Source organism: Triturus cristatus, chromosome 2_1 (assembly GCF_964204655.1).
Source record: "Triturus cristatus chromosome 2_1, aTriCri1.1, whole genome shotgun sequence".
NCBI classification, from domain to species: Eukaryota; Metazoa; Chordata; class Amphibia; order Caudata; family Salamandridae; genus Triturus; species Triturus cristatus.
In genome coordinates, this window is record NC_140581.1 from 998,591,347 (window position 1) to 998,610,093 (window position 18,747).

The 18,747-nt window shown below is 49.1% G+C and overlaps 1 protein-coding gene across 2 annotated transcripts in view; it reads left to right on the forward strand.

The window, feature by feature from the left end:
* The window catches only part of HAUS6 (HAUS augmin like complex subunit 6), a 184,029-nt gene that overhangs the window by 103,806 nt on the left and 61,476 nt on the right, over positions 1–18,747 (forward strand). For both annotated transcript variants that reach the window (XM_085634713.1, XM_085634721.1), the window contains exon 15: positions 8,280–8,415. In XM_085634713.1, coding sequence (XP_085490839.1) covers positions 8,280–8,415 — 136 coding nt within the window. The remainder of the gene's footprint in view (positions 1–8,279; positions 8,416–18,747) is intronic.

The following is an 18,747-nucleotide window of genomic DNA, read 5'->3' on the forward strand; positions in this document are numbered from 1 at the left end:
GAGACTTAAAAATGCTCCTTTTTTTAGGTCTCGCCTGAGCCAGCGCATGCGCTGCTTTGCGAGACATTTAGTAGTGGGCTTTGAAAAGTCCTACCACATGCTTTTCGCTGGCATGGAGTGTGCGGTTATGCGCACATGCACGAGCGGAGGCGACATTGCGCGCGCACCACTCGCGTCCTTTTTTGTTTTTTTTTAGCGCGCGCGCGCACAACTCCCGCTTCTCCCCCCTCCCCCACCACATATCGCGTCTCGCGGTCGCTCGCATGCGCGCGGCCAATGCTTGTTGGAATTGTGAACCTGCCGTGTTTTTACATAGTCTTGTCTTCTCCTTGTTGTCTCCACTGAAGACTGCCACCCTAAGTGTCCACCTACTTCACGGAAACAGACTTATTTTAAATTTTCTCGCGCCCGCTCGCGCGCGGCCAATGCTTGTTTTTCTAACTGTGCGTAAAATTTATGATCTGTGCTTTTGAATTCCCATAACGTAGGTTGTAAGGTTCTTTTCAGGTGAAATATTTTATATTTCCATGAAGAATTGCACTGAGTGGTCAGATCTCTTGTTATGGTCAAGTTGTATTTTCATCTTGAAACTATTTCGTGCATCCCTTGTTCTCTCGATTCTAAACCGGAGCGCACTGTCTCACAGTCCGTGATTTCCCACTTCAGACATTGAAAGCAGTGCCGCATCCTTTACCATGAGATGGCTTCGAAAATGGCTAGGCACTGACGGGTGTAACGGTATCATTGGGCTACTAAAAAACACACATTTCAGAAGGACCATGGAAACAAATGAGTGCTGGGTTCAGTCCCATCTATTCCCACATTCGGACAACCCAGCTAAAGGCATTTCCTTCCCAAAGGTAGGCCGTTGCAGTGTGTGAGGGCTCGCGGCGCAGCCGGAGGCCACAAGTGAGTGCCGTTCCTGTCTTTCTTTCCCATCCATCTTTTCTTCCATCTCTCGCCCCATTTCTCCTGCTCTTCGCCTATCGGTCCTCTCTTCCCCTTTACTGCCCTCTACTCTCTTTACATATCTACTGCTTCCCTGTCTTTCTCCCTCCATCACTTTCTCTTCACCCCTCTCTCCCAGCTCCTGCTCTCTCTCTAGCTCTTTTTCTCTGCTTATTTCTCCTCTCTCACTCTCCCTTCTTATCTCCCCCCCCCCCCTCTCTCCAGCATCCTCTGTCAGGCTCAGTCTCCTATGCTATATATTAATGGCAATAACGCCTCCTGCCCTCCCCATTGGAAGGTGACCATCTGCTCTGCACCACCTGCGCAAACAACCCTCAGCCCTCCCTGCACCTCTCACCGCAAAGACACCCCTCCCCCCTCGGCATCGCCCCCCCCCCCCCCCCTGCCGGCCCCTGTCACCCGAGCACCCGCAGGCACCGCGGCTGACCCATCCAACATGGCCTCAGAAGGATGAAAGGCTGAGGGCATGAAGACTGGGCCTCGAACCTCCATCGAAGGACACCAGCGGCTCCCTGAATCCTCTTTCCCCTTCCCACCCCCCCCCCCCCCCCCCACCCCCCTCGGGTCGGAGCCACAGCCTCGCGCCACCATTCCTCCTCGCCTCCCCCCCCCCCCCCCCCCCCCCCCCCGGCGACGGTCCTCTCCCCAGCCATCCGCGCAAACCCCTCACGCCTCCCCTGCATCTCTCCCTGCGCTGCATCCTACCCTGCAGTGCCACGGGTATCCCGGTGTCAGACGCAGCAAACCCACGGCTGGGACAACCAAAACATTATACCCAGCCCCAGTTGAATTACGGCGGCACCCAATTTTCTTCACCGTTTTTTTTTTTTTTTCTTTCCAACTGTGCGTAAACATTATGATCTGTGCTTTTGAATTCCCATAACGTAGGTTGTATGGTTCTTTTCAGGTGAAATATTTTATATTTCCATGATGAATTGCACTGAGTGGTCAGCTCTCTTGTTATGGTCAAGTTGTATTTTCATCTAGAAACTATTTCCATGCATCCCTTTTTCTCTCGATTCTAAACTGGAGAGTACTGTCTCACAGTCAGTGACTGCCCGCTTCAGACATTGAAAGCAGTGCCGCATTATATACCATGAGATGGCTTAGAAAAGGGTTAGTCACTGACTGGTGTAACGGTATCCTTGGGCTGCTAAACACATTTCAGAAGGACCATTGAAACAAATGAGTGCTGGGTTCAGTCCATCTATTTCCACATTCGGACAACCCAGCTAAAGGCATTTAATTGCCAAAGGTAGGCCGTTGCAGTGTGTGGGGGCTCCCGGCACAGCCGGAGGCCACAAGTGAGTGCCGTTCCTATCTATTTTTTCCCCCTCCATCTTTTCTTCCATCTCTCGTCCCATTTCTCCCGCTCTTTGCCTATCGGCCCTCTCTCTTCCCCTTTACTGCCCTCTACTCTCTTTACATGCCTCCCGGTCTTTCTCCCTCCATCACTTTCTCTTTCTCTTCACCCCTCTCTCCCTGCTCCTGCTCTCTCTAGCTGTTTTTCTCTGTTTGTCTCCTCCTCTATCCCTCTCCCTTCTTACCTCCTTCCCCCCCCCCCCCCCTTCCTCTCTCCAGCATCCTCTGTCAGGCTCAGTCTCATATGCTGTATATTCATGGCAAACATCTGGAACCACTCACTTTAAAACTGCAGTCACCGCCGGTCATAATAAACTGACCTATCAGTTTCTACCGATCAGTTGCCTTGAGTGACGTGAACCGCCCCCAGAATGCATTGCGTTCCTGAGTGAAAGCCTAGTTATCGAGCACGGCGTGCTACCAACTGGCCTAGCAAGGTAAAACCATGCCCTTTTTTACAGAAGAAGTTAATTATTGAACGAAAGTTACCACAGTGACTGCCCCGTCAGTTTTTTTTTTTTTTTTTTTTTGTTGCTGTTGGGACTGGGTTAGGGATTTTTGTTCTGGCTGCATGTCTTCACCACTCACCGGCCTGTGTTTATTAGGGCGCCATCCTTTAAGGTGACATCATATATCCATCCAGACAAAAGGCAACACATCTCACTCAATCTGCATTACTCTGCACACGGCTGTCTACGATCCTGCTGCCGACATACATCTTTAATATATGTGCACATTCCTGAAATAATTGCACGCACACCCAGCCTGCTAAACATATTAATGCTAATGAATGCATGCAGACCTATGCACATTACGTAGTAATGATACAAGTGTGGCAAGAATTGCTATTGAAATATGTGCACATGTTCTGCTATGTGCAGTTGCCTAGTGCCTACTTCTCATGTACAAGGCCTCGAAGGGCATTTGGATTTTTAGGGCTCCTCTGCGTTCTGATAATCGTTATTGTGAAACATAAGTAGCAAGCATTGGCATAGCCAATGGATCTCGCCTTTGGGACCTTATAAGTGTTTAGCCATGCAACAGGTGATGTTGTTGCACCAAGGATATTGTGCTCATAACTAAATACTTATAAGGTCCCAAAAGCGAGACCTATTGGCTATGCCAATGTTTGTCTTACTGGCAACCAATGTAGGGCCTTCAGTGAAGGGGCCGACAGGGTACCTGGTGTAAGACAAAGAATCATTCTGGCTGCTGTATTTTGCACTACCTGTAATTTAGCTACGAGCGTCTCATTTGCTGCAGCCAGTGGAGCGTTCCCGTAGTCTAGTTGGCTCACTACCAGGGCTTGAACTAATGTTCTTCTATGGGAGATTGTGTTTTTTTAGAAACGGGCCTAGTGCATCTTGTCATGTTCTGTAGACACACAGGACATACAACAGCACTTGGAGTCAACTTCTTTTTTCTGGGTACAAGAGAGCAGGTTCAGTCCTACGTAGTTTTTCAACAGTCCAATCTGCTTCAGGTCTTCCACATGTCCACTAAGTGTTCGTTGGGGGTGACTTGTAGTACTTGACATAGGCCTGACACCTGTTCATGGGGAGAGGGGAGGAGGGGGCAACTCCTTGACACGCAATACTCAATGGGGTAAATGTTCCCAGGGGTAGCCCTACCTTTTTTTTTTTTTAGCAGCAGTTCCTGTTTGCACTACTGCAAACAATCCACCAGTGCCCCTCACTTTCAAAATACAAGATGGGGAAACCCTTCTCCCCTTGTGCCGAGCTTGTGTGCCCCCGAGAGATGTGACCTGGGTAATCAGCAGTTCCCATCTCTAGTCATTCAAGACTGGTTCTGGGGGGTAGATTTCCTCCCATTTGGTTAGGAGCCAGTCTGACTAGGGTGACTAAAGCTGTGGCCTTTCAGAGTATCACTGAACATTTGCTTTTGAAAAGACAGACCCTATTGAAGTTAGGTTCCTGAACCTACCCATCTGGTCTTTACCTACCCACTCCTAGGTCATTGGCTGTTCTCTGGGGGCAGTTTTCACCCCTTTCATACCTAATTCAGGCCAAGTATAGACTGAGCAGTGTTTGGAGAGCTAGTGACTTTAGCCTCGAAAAACCTTAAGGGAGGTTAAAGGTAACTTTCTGAAAGTTACATTATCAGTATATTTAATACAATTCTGACTTTGCCAATAGATTGGATTTTTATTAATTATGAAATACAACTTTGAATGGAGCCTGCAACTGGTGCAGGTCAAACGTTCTAGATTAAAGGATAACATTTATGCTTTGACTTTACCTATGCACCACCTACAGCCTGATCAGTGACACTGTCGTTTTTGTCAGTCACTGGCGGGGACATGCCATTTTTAAGGTCACACATGTTCCACTCTTAATTATCCACCCTACCTTGTGGGCAACAAAGTGCACTTAGTGGTGGCTTATTTAGTATTATAAATCGACTTTTCCTACCTGTCAAAACTGTGATTTTTTGACAGGTCTCTGCAGCAGAGTTCAAGCTGCTGTTAAGCTACAGAGTAGACTTTAAGCCATGTTTTTCTGCCTCTATAGTGCATGGCACTATAGGTACTGCATTCCAAGTGGCATTTAACTCTACATGTAAGGGTATCAATGGGAGAGTGAGGATATTTAAGAGCTAGTCCATATCCCCTAGGTTATATATTAATTCAATAAGAACTAGTCTGCCAAGACGTGATAAGGAACTATAAGTAGTGTGTTGTTACCAAAAAAGGGGAAAGAAAGTTCCTCTTTATTTTTTATGAAGCCCTCGCCCACCAACCTAGTTGGTGGCATGCTTCAACATCGGGTTCACCTGGTGACAGAGTGTGTCCCTGGTGTGCTACAACGCCTGTGTTACAACGGAGCTGGTATACTTACTGAGTGTAGTGTAGGTGACGTGAAAGTGAGATTTAAACGCTGTCCAGTGGTCCCAATTACCCAGAAGGGATTAACTTTAATCTTGGGGCCTCTGGCAGCAGTATAATCAAGGCAGCGGATGTAGGTGGAGTGGTAATAAGGGGACTCCTGCATCCAGTGGGTGGTCTACATGTTTCAGCCAGGCCTTTAAATAAAACTGGCTTTACTCGGGACCTAGAAACGTGAAAAAGTGCTATCTATACTGTGCATTTTGTATGGATCGTGATGTGTGGCACACGCTAAGGTGCCCTATGTGTAAGAAGGCAGTTCCTTCTCAAAGCATTCACTAGCGATCTGCTAAAAATGCCCCATGAGATTACGGCAAAGGTACTGGCATACTTTAATGCCCTGGACCTGTGGGAACACCTCTGTTGCTGCTTCGGATCTCCGTGGTTAACTCTACATAACAGGGGTGTATTTCTGCACCATATATTCTGGCTTTATAGGAAAGTTAAATGTGCCAGTCAGGTTTCAAGCCAATTTGACATATTATAGGGTCAGAACACATACTCCAGGTACTGGATAGCTGTATTAGAGTTCAGAATTACCAGCAGGTAAATGACCAAAAAATAGAAAAATTGGCGGCGACTACCCAAAAAGTTGTTACTTTGCAACACTGAGTAATTGTCTAACAAGACAAGCTATTATGGTCATGCTTCTTTAAAATGTTTGAAAGCAGGTGCAGTGAAAAGGAACAAAAACACAGGAAGGTGGAAATGAACAGATAGTAAGCCAAGTATACATGCTGTGTGATTAGAAAGCACACATCACCACTCTTGGATTTCATAGGCGTAAATTGGCCCGTAATTAAATGAGATATTTTTAATTTCTACGTGTGTGGGAGGTTGATTATCAACAACATTTAAACCTCTTTTCCAGTCTGTCTCATCAGGATACAAGGACCATGTATATGGAATCACAATGTCTAGAATTTGTAGTCCAGATTTGCATTGAACTTTAAGGCTAAAGTCGTTTGTACAAGGGATCATAACCTTAAAATGTATAAGCGATCACTTGTATGCATCCCTCTCTCCTCTGAACCCCGCTCCACACACAACCCTTCTGCCAGTCGAGACGCCTCTCTAGAACACACACCTTCCCCTGCTCTGTCCCCAGCACACACCACCAAGCCCAGTCACCCATCCAGCTCCGATGATCTCTTACAGATCTCGCCCCCCTGCGCCCTCTTACTCTTAATGTGGCCCACACCTTCGTTCACCCTGCGGGGCTTGGGCTACTCGGGGACCTTGTCCGCCATGGTCTCAGTGCTGCCTGCCTCCCAGGTTCCGCTTCAGGGGGTGTGTGAGCAGCTCCAGTACGGAGAGCGCCGCGAGCAATACAAGAGCGAGCGGGCCGAGCCTGGGTGTCAGTGCTGGGCCCGCCCCGGGCAGCTGCCCCGGCCTGCCCACCACTACAGGGGCATACCTCAACACTCCTCCATGGGTGTCTCACCACTCCCACTGCCACAGGAAACTTCAACCCTCCTCCGTGTGTGCCTCACAATGCCCACCGCTACATTGATGTACCTCAACCCTCCTCCTGCGTGCCTCACCACACCCACTGCCACAGGGCTACTTCAAGTTCAACCCTCAACCCCTGGGCATACCTCACCGCTACAGGGGCATACCTCAACCCTCCTCCTCCTCCGTGCGTGCCTCCCCACGGCCTCAGGCGTACTTCAACCCCCTCTCGGTCCTGCGTCACTACGCCCACTGCCACTGGGGCGTACCTCAACCCTCTCCTGGGCGTGCCTCACCAGGCCCACAGGAACAGAAGCGTACTTAAACACTACTCCGTGCGTGCCTCACCACGCCCACCACCACAGGGGCGTACCGCAACACGCCACAGGGGCGTACCTCAACCCTCTCCTAGACGTGCTTCATCCCACCCACAGCAACGGGCGTACCTTAGCCCTCTATCTGTCCTGCCCCACCACACCCACTGCCACAAGGGGTACTTCAACTGTGATTGTGGGCAAATAACTTAATGTCCCCGTGCCTACAAAAAAAACAAGCATTGGCATAGCCAATAGTTCTCACCTTTGGGACCTTACAAGTATTTAGCCATGCAACAATTGTTGTTGCACCAAGGATATTGTGCTCGATAACTACTTATAAGGTCCCAAAAGTAACACCTATTGGCTATGCCAATGCTTGTTACCTTAATTATGTGGAGAGCCTCACCTATGATGTTAATGTGACACCAATTAAGAGGTTATGTGCTTACTGCCAGGTCTGAGGTACCTAATTAGGACCCGATAAAGTAATACTCAATAATGTCTGAGTTTAGAAACCGTAATAGTAATAACTATTTAGAATTGGTTAACTATTAACTCACCCAGGAGTACCATTTCTTATAGTGAGGTGTGGTGTCACAAGACGAAAAATCAGCATGGCTCGCAACGTGTAGTCCATAGATACAGAGCCATGATGGGGAATATTCACATCACAATTACGTGCTGGATTGAGCAAGGACACTAGTAGGTATATCCTTATGTGAGGTTTGTTCAATATTTAGCACAACCCTGTATTCAGTAACAGCCGGTAAGAGTCCACGAGCCCAGAATGTGAATAGTGGTACTCCGCTTGTGCACAGCATGACACAAAATGTACTTGTGATTGAATGACACAAGACCATTTCTTTTTATAAAAAAAAAAAGGTTCCTGCTAATCTGTGCATTATTGCCCCATAGAAGATTAATTTAGCAGTATTCACTTGTAATAATAGTGTATACTGAACTTACATTTGGTGTTTGCCAGGCTCATTGATGATTTATTTAGCAATAGTTTTTTCTGAGATTGAAATGCAGCTTTTATAAGAAATATCTTAAAGTGAAGGGCAACATGGGGTTTATAATGATGTGTCTCCAGCGGATTTTGAATGTATTCAGATTTGACCGAATATAATTTCTGTTTGAATAATATGAGCAGTTGCCAGTACATGCGGGGAGAGCAGTGCATTCCCTTAACTAACTGATATCGTATTTTTTATTCTTGGTTAAATACAACCTCTGACATTCGTCTTTTTTTTCTATCTCATTTCATGATTCAGGTGGTAGCTGAAATTTTAGATGAATCACACAACACTGCATCAGAGAAGGGAATGACAATGGAGGACATAATTGGTGCATTATCTTCAGATCCATTTTTAACGAAGAAGCAAATTCCACGCACACCTGAGAACCTAAGTGAGTGGCACATTTCTCATTTCAAAAGGATAGGCAGTTTTGATGAACATGTTAATCCTCGAAGAAGCCTGTTTAATGTAATAAGACAGAGCAAACAAACTCTTAGTGATCGGTTAGTTTCCAAGAAAAAGTATATTATGCCACTGTGTTTGTAGATCTGTAACATTTTGCAGATTTTCCTTACTGTAGTGTAATAAAGAACTGGGAAGTGCCACTCCTGTAGAGCAACACTTTAAGGGTTATGGGGTCAAATATTCTATGCTGGTTTATCTGAAAAAAGTCTCAACTTTGTGCACATTTCATCAAGGCAGCAAACAAACTTGCCCTCCTACAGAAATCGTTCTGCATCACAGACTTTACTGTTTTATTTTTCAGTTTTTAATGGAAATAGAGGGGACTGTCTTTGTCTGTCACCCTTGTAACTGTTACGAGAGGTGAAACATTTGCGGTGCTTATGGAAAGTCTAGCAGTAATTTATCAGGCTTTCTCTCACCTTGGGAGTTATCATTTGACTGGTCTTAATTCAGATGTACTTGGGCCATGTGACACATGACTGGCCAGTGCATGGTGACTGTCTCTGAACCTCATTTGCGAACCCCTTAGAGAGGACTGTCAGTTGAGGTTGGAACATACTTTAAAAAACGCGTCTAGCTCATTTAGCTGGATGGGAGTCATTTGCCTTCCTTCCAGTATTTATGGGCTGTTGAGGGGTGCCTAACCCTTGCAAAACTGAATTAGATTCTTGTTGTATGCTCAATTTTTGTACATCTGAATAGTCTAAAATCAACAACCATCCATGACAGCATTTTCAAATCTAAAAGTGTTTGTATATATTTTACACCACTCGCCCCCCCCCCTCCCTTGAATCCACAATTACCCAATATTATTGTGATGAAAGTGTTGTATTATATGGTGTGGCTGTGAGACCTCACCGTGCAATACACACTCAAAGCCATCTTGGGTCCAATCAGGCTCATTTGTAAAACCTTTGGCTCAACCCTGGATCACTTTGGCTTCAAGCAACAAAGCTTAAACAAAGGAACTAGTGTAAAGCATTAGAACTTATTTTATTTCATTTGTAGGCACCAAAACAAACCAAATCCACCAGAGTGTTCTGGAGATTTAGGTTTTAAGGAAAACGCAAATCACTAAAAAAAAATTGACAAACATTGGTAACTGCAAAGTTTGTAAATGTAAACTTTTGGTACAGTTGTGTTTAGCTATTCCAGCCCGCTTTGAATGACCAATTCCGACAGGAAGCAGGTCAAGGGGCCCAGTAAGGAGATATAGGACAGTTATTTTGCCACCAGACCAGTGTCCAGTCTAGTTCCAAGCTCTATGGCTGGACCGCCATTGACTTCAATTGAATGATACTTATGTAAGGGATACGGGATGCAAGTGACGACTCTCTAAAGGTTTTGTATACTAAAGTTACATTGAATTTGACTTGGGAATCAAGATGTGTTTAGTGTAGCGATTAACTTGATACCTTGAAGCATCCATTTTGGTGGTCCCATTCAGACGTTAGCGCAGCAGAGTTGTCTGTGTAACCCTGTACTCGCTAATGGGAATACTAGCTTTTCTGCAGTAAAAACAGCAATTTGGGGTCTCTACCGTTAGGACATATAAATATACATGCCCTTCTTATATACAGCACACTGCCTTAAGACTCCATTGGCCTAGCTTGGGGGTGTCCTATATCTGTGTGTGTGTGTGTGTGTCTCTCACTCAATCCAAGAGCTATGGGCGTTGTCAATAACCATGTCTTTTAGCCATGTGTTGTGGAATTTTGTCGTTTGGATGGAATTGTTTGTTGTGGTATTGAGTGGAGTTATGTGGCATGGTGTGCAGTGGGAAATTTGGAAAGTAATATTGTGGTGTTAAGTGTACTGGAATTATGTGGAGTGGTATTGTGCCTTGAAGTGGAATTATGTGGAGTGGTGTTGTGGAGGAAGAAAGGCTATTTTAACTTGTTTGCATATCACTACCTTTTATATATTTGATATATTACTAATCTTATCTGAAGAAATTTTTTTTTTACATGAAATATTAACAGATGGGTTGCATACAAGTTCCAGAGTAAATTCATGTAGTAGATCTATAGTAAACAAAAAGCTGAAAATGTATGCTTCTTTAGAAACTATCTGGACGATTTTCTATTTCCATTGTATTTACATCCACTCCTTTTAAGATGGCCACTGAACGTCTTGACAAAATGGTGCTGGTGTTGCAGAGAAACCCAAGCATAATCTTTTGATTGACTTCTTTATTGTGGGTCGAAGATGTTCCATTTTATCTGTTAGAATGCCCGTTTCCTGGGATAGGGGCAGGGCTGATCTGCGTCCCCTTTGGAATTATTTGTGTGCAGCACATATGCGAACGCTGTAGCTTCAGTACATATGCGAAAGTGGGAGTGTTTCACATTTGTAAGACATATGCGATGCAATAGCGTAGCAAGGCTTCCATCGACCCTTGTCTTTATGTGAATTGTGTGACTTGCAGTCTCCCATTTATGAGTTATAGTGTCTATATACTATTTATTCCTTACTTGGCACACCTTTCGATCACTACGTCGTTAATTCTATTTTATTGGCCGTTCTTCGTCTGGTACTCCAAGATAGGTAATGGAAAACCATTATTGGCGTCCATTTTATTGTGCATTGTATGTCTTGTGAAAACCACAACGGAACTCTAAACGCAAATGTTTGGAGTTACAGGGCTCCTCGCACCTCAAGACGCATGGCTCCTCAACCGAGGTGACCTGGTTTTTAATTGGATCTGAAAAAATATCTAACGTTGAAAAATCTATATACACGTAGTACATGTTGTAGGCCCACACGTTTTAGCACTATGAGGGAAATTGTCTTCGCAGCGAAGCAAAATAATTCCGGATGTCTGGACCGGCTAAAGTAGGCAGATGGAGAGATGGGGCCAACAATCCAGGGGACCAGTAAAAATCTGGCTGCGGTGGCAGATTTCAGAATTAGTGTATTTTGGTGAGGGGGGGGGGATAGAAGTGACCTTGCAAGATGGGTGGGATTTTTTATAAAAGGAGACGTTTTTTTGTCTGCGGAACGTCTCAACAAGCCTTATTTTGGTCTGTAAGATTTCAAGGGAACCAAGAATGCTCCGGTTAACCTTCATATACCCACACGATCGCGGGAGAGCCTTGTGTACGGATTTATCCCAGCACTTGTACATCTTGAATTTTGGATGTTTTTATGTTACCCTGAAGCAAATTGGCATGTATTCAACCTTCGTCAGATCGCACCATCTAGAGTCGAGACCTAAAAAGGGAGGTTTGGACTTTGTCATTCGTTTAAATGGCAATGTCGAGTTAGTAATTTAAATCTGCTCTTCGAGGCTTCAGTGGGAAGCTGGGAGACACTTTTACTTTGCCACACTCCGAGTAGCATAACAAGTGCTGCTGTCTCTGGGTATCCCTGATACCATTTCTAAGGCCTTTTTAGTAAATTAACATATGTCAATTGGGTGTGATCCAGTCAAACACCTACTTTGTAAGGCTCAGATCATTGGCACAATGGTCTGGTTAGAAGGCTTCTGTGCACTCAGTCTAATAACCAGGAGCACCAGTCCAAAACTGAGGGTGATAATGCAAAAAGAGGCATTTCCTCACAATTGTGATAAAATTGCCTCTTATAATCTTACAAAACCTAAAGCATAAGGTATGAAATTCTTCCCATGCCCCACCCCCCCACCCCCCAACAATATTTAATATGCATGTATATGGTTTCTCCATAGCATAAACCTAGCCAAAATGCAGCGGACAACTGTATATGGCCAAAGAGTAGCATAAAATCAATCCGTAAGAGGGGCGGAAGTTGGGTTGTGGAGGTTTATTGCATTATTATATAGTGTTCTTTCGAGAGAACTTTCCTGAATTGAAGCCGATTTGGTGCACTCCTAATGGAGATGGTGATGTTGTTCCAGATCCTGGGTGCATAGATAGAAAGGCCCATTGTCTTGTTTTTTCTTTGACTGGATGAGATGTGTTGCAGTAGGGTTCTCATAAGTGCTGCCAGTGTGGTTCCTGGGAGGCTGTGGAGTAGGACATTACCGCTATCCAGATTCCAGAATACGATGGCTTGTACAGCAGTTCTGAAATTTTTCTGGAAGAAATTGTTTGACTTTGTTCAGGGTGACTCCAAATGACTTGGCATTTGGTGAAATCTGGTGTTTGAAGCTATCAAGGCCCATGTCTGTGAGCGATTTTTGCACGGAGTCTTGTTTATTATCCTTGGCAAATCTATTTGTGGTTGGGTTGAGCTTCAGGTAAGTGCTGAATCTCAGGGTCTGGATGATCTGCAGGCAGTGTTTGAGGCATTGGATGCCTTATGCATGGGAGACTAAAGAAGACATGTGCATCATTGACATATTGGTCAATCTTTCTGCTGAGTAGACCACCAAGCACCTCAATGTATGGGTTGAACGTGACAGACCATATGGAGCCCTGGGTAGATCCCACAAGTGGTAGGGATATTTTATGAGCTAGATGTGCCTGTGTGAACAAACTGATGTTGGTTAGAAAGGTAGGAGGAGAACCAATGAAGAACATTGCTGGTGGATCCCATTTAAGACTCCAAGGTGGGATGGTCGACTGTCGAAGACAGTTTAGACGTCCAGCAATATCAGAAGGCAGTGCTTCTCTTAATCTGTGGTCAGAGTGTATTCATGATCGCTCACTCTACAGTACCGCCTTACCATTGACCTTGCCAATTTGAAAGCAGTTAGAAGAGGACTGCTGCTAGCTTAATGTCCTTGTAAGCAACATATAGAAAAGAAATCCTGTTGCAGGTACACACTTAAGTGATAAATATCCTCAGCATATTAACTGTAGTATCTGAAAGAAACACATTAGTTAGATTCCTCACCTTAGAATATCCCCAGGCGTCAGACTGGATCCGGAAGATTTTTCGTCAGCAATACCCCTTGCGCGTCGCTAGGCGTCGTCTGCGGCTCCGCGTCCGTCGTCCGTGTCGTGCGCCGGAATGACGTCGTCTGAGTACTTAGACGCCGCCCTCGCGCGCTGACGTCAGTTCTTCTTTTTTCCACGGCAGTAAGCGCCGATCCGGGAGAGCTACCCCTTTAGTCAATTTTTGACTAACTTTTTCGACTCTTTTTGGTCACTTCTCGACTCTGGTGCCGGTAGGATGCCTGGTTTCAAGGCCTGCGACGGCTGTCACCGACTGCTGTCGGTGACCGATCATCACCACCGGTGCCTGTACTGCTTGGGCCTTGACCACGACGCGGAGTCGTGCTCCGATTGTATGGCCCTGACCTCGAAAGCTAGGCGGGAGCGGTCCCGCAAGCTTCTCGAGCTTCGCCACTCGACTCCGCGCCCCTCTCGATCCCGGTCCAGGAGGAGGTCCAAGGATCGGTCGCGGAGCCGCACTCGACATCGTCGCTCGTCTGGCTCGAAGTCTTCGGGTAAGTCGAAGCACTCCAAGAAGTCCAAGAGGCGACACCGCTCTTCGGACTCCCCTCGCCGGTCGCGCGACTCGGCCGAGGGTCCGGGTGGTTCCACCACCCGCGGCTCCGCGGGAGCCGCAGGCGCCGCGCAAGTCCCCATACCCGCCGGTCCCTATTACTGACGCGACGCCGGCGGAGGTCAGTGCCTTCCTCTCGGCCATGAGGAGCCTGGCCTCGCCGTCGACGCCCGCTGGCGCGCCTTCGGGCCCCACGGACTCGACTGGGCGACCTCGCGTGCCGGCGGCCCCGGCGCCGTTGGAGGCTCCGGCCCCGACGCCGCAGGTCACCGAGGGGCCCGAGCCTGGGCCCCCGTCGACGCCGGTCGACCTCGTTACGCCTCCTCCGCCGGTGCCGGTACCACCCCCGACGCCGACTCCGGTCGACGTCGATCCTCGGTTCAGCCCCTGTCCGGTCCCGACGCCGATACGGCGCCGCCCTACGCCGCATCCGACGCCGCTAGAGACACATATTGTCTGACGACCGGCTCTGATCATTCCTCCTGTTTACCAGGAACCGGATGACGGGGGTGAATGGGAGGGGTCTGAGGACCCTATGGCCCTTCAGGGGCAACTTTCTCAGGACTGGGCAGATGAACTGGGGGAGGCCAGTGGATTGGATACCTCACCGGACACTGGATTCATCTCTCCTCCGACTGTGGCTTCGGAGGAGGGTGCAGCTTTTTTTTGTGGTGCTGCGCAAGGCGGCCGCAGCCCTTGGGATTGAGCTGCCTGCCGTGGCTGTGAGGACTAACATCCTCACTGAGGTGCTTCAGTCTGCCGCATGCTCCACTGAGCCTCTGCTGCAATTCAATGAGGCGCTCACTGACGACCCCAGTTTTCTGTCCCAACACCCCACCCCCGAGAGTCTGGTTATCCAGGCCTCTACCTCCCAATCCTCCTTCCCGTCCGCTCCTCCGGACCGGGATTCCAAGAGACTGGAACAGTTAGGTAAGAAGCTGTTCTCCTCGCTCAGTTTGGGCCTGCGGTCTTTGAACACCGCCTGTCTCTTGGACCGTTATTCCCACTCTCTGTGGGATACGGTGGAGGACGTGCTGCCACTGTGCCCGGAGGAGGTCCGGGCGTGGCTTTACTCGGCTCTGGCCGATGGGAGAGATGCAGCGCGCCATGCAATCCTATGTGGGCTTGACACTACGGACTCGCTGGGTAGGGCGATTTCTACCACGGTGGCGCTTCGACGTCACGCCTGGCTGCGGTCCACGTCCTTTTCAGGGGATGTCCAGAGCACACTCATGGACATGCCTTTTGATGGCGCTCGCCTTTTTGGTGAGAAAGCGGACAGTACGCTGGCTCGCTTCAAGGACTCTCGGGCTACGGCCACGTCCTTGGGCCTCTCGGCCCCGCGGCCACAAACTTCCGCTTTTCGCTCGTTTCGTGGCCAAGGAAGGGGCACCTCCTCACGTCCGCCTAGCCACCGGCCGCACAACCAGCCTGCACGCGGTCGCGGATGTGGTTTCCGCCGAGGCGGTACTGGAGGACGACGCGGTCAGTCCACATCCACCCCGGCAGTATCCACCTCAAAGCCTTCCTAGTCCGAGCTTTCAGGCCCATTCCACGCCAGTGGGAGGCCGGGTTCGCCATCACCTGCTCCACTGGCGTACCATTACTTCGGACAGGTGGGTGCTGCAAATCGTCCGAAGGGGCTACTCCCTCCCCTTCGAGACGACCCCTCCAGCCATGCCACCGCAGCACCACCGTATCTCGGGGGATCATTGGAATCTTCTACAAGAGGAAGTTTCGGCCCTCTTGGCCAAGGAGGCCGTCGAGCGCGTTCCGAGCCCAGAAGTAGGTCGTGGTTGTTATTCCCACTACTTTCTGGTTCCCAAGAAGGGCAAAGGAGGCCTACGCCCTATCTTGGACCTCAGGAACGTCAATGCCTTCCTCAGGAAGGAATGGTTCAAAATGTTGACTTTGGCTCAGGGTCTAGCTGCCCTAGACCCTGGAGACTGGATGGTAGCGTTGGACTTGCAGGACGCATATTTCCATATCCCCGTCCTGCCGGCCCACCGGCGTTACCTGCGGTTCATGGTGGGTCAGGAGCACTTTCGGTTCACCGTGCTCCCCTTCGGCCTTACCAGTGCCCCTCGGGTGTTCACGAAAGTGATGGCGGTGGTCGCAGCTCATCTGCGCAGATCAGGGGTTCCAGTCTTCCCCTATCTCGACGACTGGTTGTTGAAGGCGGGCTCGCCCCAGACAGTCGTCTCCCACCTCCAGACTACGGCGGATCTCCTGCATTTGATAGGGTTTTCCATCAACGTGCCGAAGTCACACCTGAGCCCCTCTCAGAAGCTCCTCTTCATCGGAGCGGTTCTGGATTCGGCGCAGTTCCGGGTTCATCCACCGGAACAGCGGGTCCGAGATATACAGGCCCTGATTCCCATCTTTCGGCCTCTATCCTGGGTTTCGGTCAGGCTAGTGTTGCGGCTTCTGGGGCTGATGGCCTCCTGCATCCTACTAGTGCATCACGCCAGGCGGCGCATGCGGGCTCTGCAGTGGGACCTGAAGTTACAGTGGGCCCAGCATCACGGCAACCTGTCCGACCATGTCTTTATCTCGGAGGGCACTGCACAGCAGTTGCAGTGGTGGCTCATGGACCGCGATTGGGTCACGGGCAAGAGCCTCTCCCTACCGGAGCATGTCGTAGTGACGGATGCGTCCCTCCTGGGATGGGGTGGCCATATGGGAGAGGCGGAGATCAGAGGCCTCTGGTCTCCGGCGGAGTCTCGCCTCCACATCAACTTGTTGGAGCTGAGAGCGATCCGACTTGCACTGAAAGCCTTCCTTCCCTCTGTCCGGGCAAGTGACGTGCAGTTGTTCACGGACAACACCACCGCCATGTGGTATTGCAACAAACAGGGCGGGGTGGGGTCGTGGACCCTTTGTCAGGAGGCTCTGCGCCTCTGGACATGGCTGGAACACCAGAGCATCACCCTGGTGGTTCAACATCTGGCGGGCTCTCTGAACGCCAGAGCAGACTAACTCAGCCGCCGGTGCATGATGGATCACGAATGGCGTCTGAACTCCGAGGTGGCACAAGGTCTCTTTCAGCAGTGGGGAGAGCCTTGGTTAGATCTATTCGCCACCGAAGAGAACGCGCAATGTCAGCAGTTCTGCGCGTTGGAATTTCCAAGGCGGCACTCGCTCGGCGACGCTTTTCCTCGCGAGTTGAGTTGCGGTCTGTTGTACGCCTTTCCGTCTATACCACTTCTGCCCAGAGTGCTGAAGATCAGGCGCGACCGGGCCCAAGTCATCTTGGTGGCTCCGGATTGGGCACGAAGGTACTGGTATCCCGAGCTACTCAGTATGTTGACCGATCCTCCGATACGTCTGCCCCTTCGGGAGGATCTTCTGTCGCAGCAGCAGGGGATGGTCCTCCACCCGAACCTGTCCAGCCACCACCTCCATGTGTGGAGATTGAGCGGCGGCAGTTGATGCCATTTTAACTTGCCTCCTGAAGTCTGTGATATCATTCTGGCAGCCAGGCGTCCCTCCACAAAGACGGTATACGCCTGCCGGTGGAACAAATTTGTGGCATGGTGCACAGCAAAGGCTGTGGATCCCCTTTCCGCCCCTCTTTCTGAGGTTCTCCTCTTTCTTCTTTCTTTGGCCCGGCAGGGCTCTGCCCTGGGCACCTTGAAAGGTTATCTTGCTGCCCCCTCTGCCTTCTTACGGCTTCCTGATCAGCCCTCTCTTTTCAAGTCCCCTGTAGTGTCACGCTTTCTTAAAGGCATTACTCACACGTTCCCTCCTGTCCCTTTCGTAATGCCTCAGTGGGACTTGAATCTTGTCTTAACATTCCTGATGTGCGCTCCCTTTGAGCCTCTTCACAATTGTCCTCTTCGTCTTCTAACTCTTAAGACTGCTTTCCTGGTAGCCATCACCTCGGCTAGACGGGTGAGTGAGCTCCAGGCTCTATTGTCCAAGCCTCCTTTTCTATCTGTTCATCCGAACAAGGTTGTCCTTCGGCCTCGTCCCTCCTTTCTTCCGAAAGTGGTGACCCCCTTTCATCTTGGGCAATCTGTCACCATGCCCACCTTCTTTCCGCCTCCTTTCAAAGAGGAAGAGCGGCTCCACCTTCTGGACCCAAAACGCGCGCTCTCCTTTTATTTGGACCGCACAAAACAGTTCCGAGTGGACGACCAGCTTTTCGTTTGCTACGTGGGAGCAAAGAAGGGAAAAGCTGTGCACAAACGGACCATCTCCCGGTGGGTCGTTTTGTGTATAAAAATCTGTTATTCCTTGGCAAAAAAGGACCCTCCTGTTGGGCTGCGAGCCCATTCTACTCGGGCCACGGCGGCTACTACTGCTTTGGGACGGGGAGTCCCTTTGCAGGACATCTGTCAGGCGGCGACGTGGGCTTCGCTGCACACGTTTGCCAGGCATTATTGCCTAGACAGCCAAGTCCGGAGAGATGGCTTCTTTGGCCGTTCTGTCCTCCAGGACTTTCTGGTGTGATCTTGGTTCGCAGACCCACCACCGGGGTTGGTATTGCTTGGGTATCTATTCTAAGGTGAGGAATCTAACTAACGTGTTTCTTTCAGATGAACAAGTTACTTACCTTCCGTAACGATATATCTGTAAGAAACATTAGTTAGTTAGATTCCTCACCGACCCACTCGTGAGTGCGGAGTCTAAGTACTCCGACGGATGCGGAGCCGCAGACGACGCCTAGCGACGCGCAAGGGGTATTGCCGACGAAAAATCTTCCGGATCCAGTCTGACGCCTGGGGATATTCTAAGGTGAGGAATCTAACTAACTAATGTTTCTTACAGATACATGTAATGTATTGGGCTTGATTTTAGTAGTTAGATTTGAAGTTTTGCT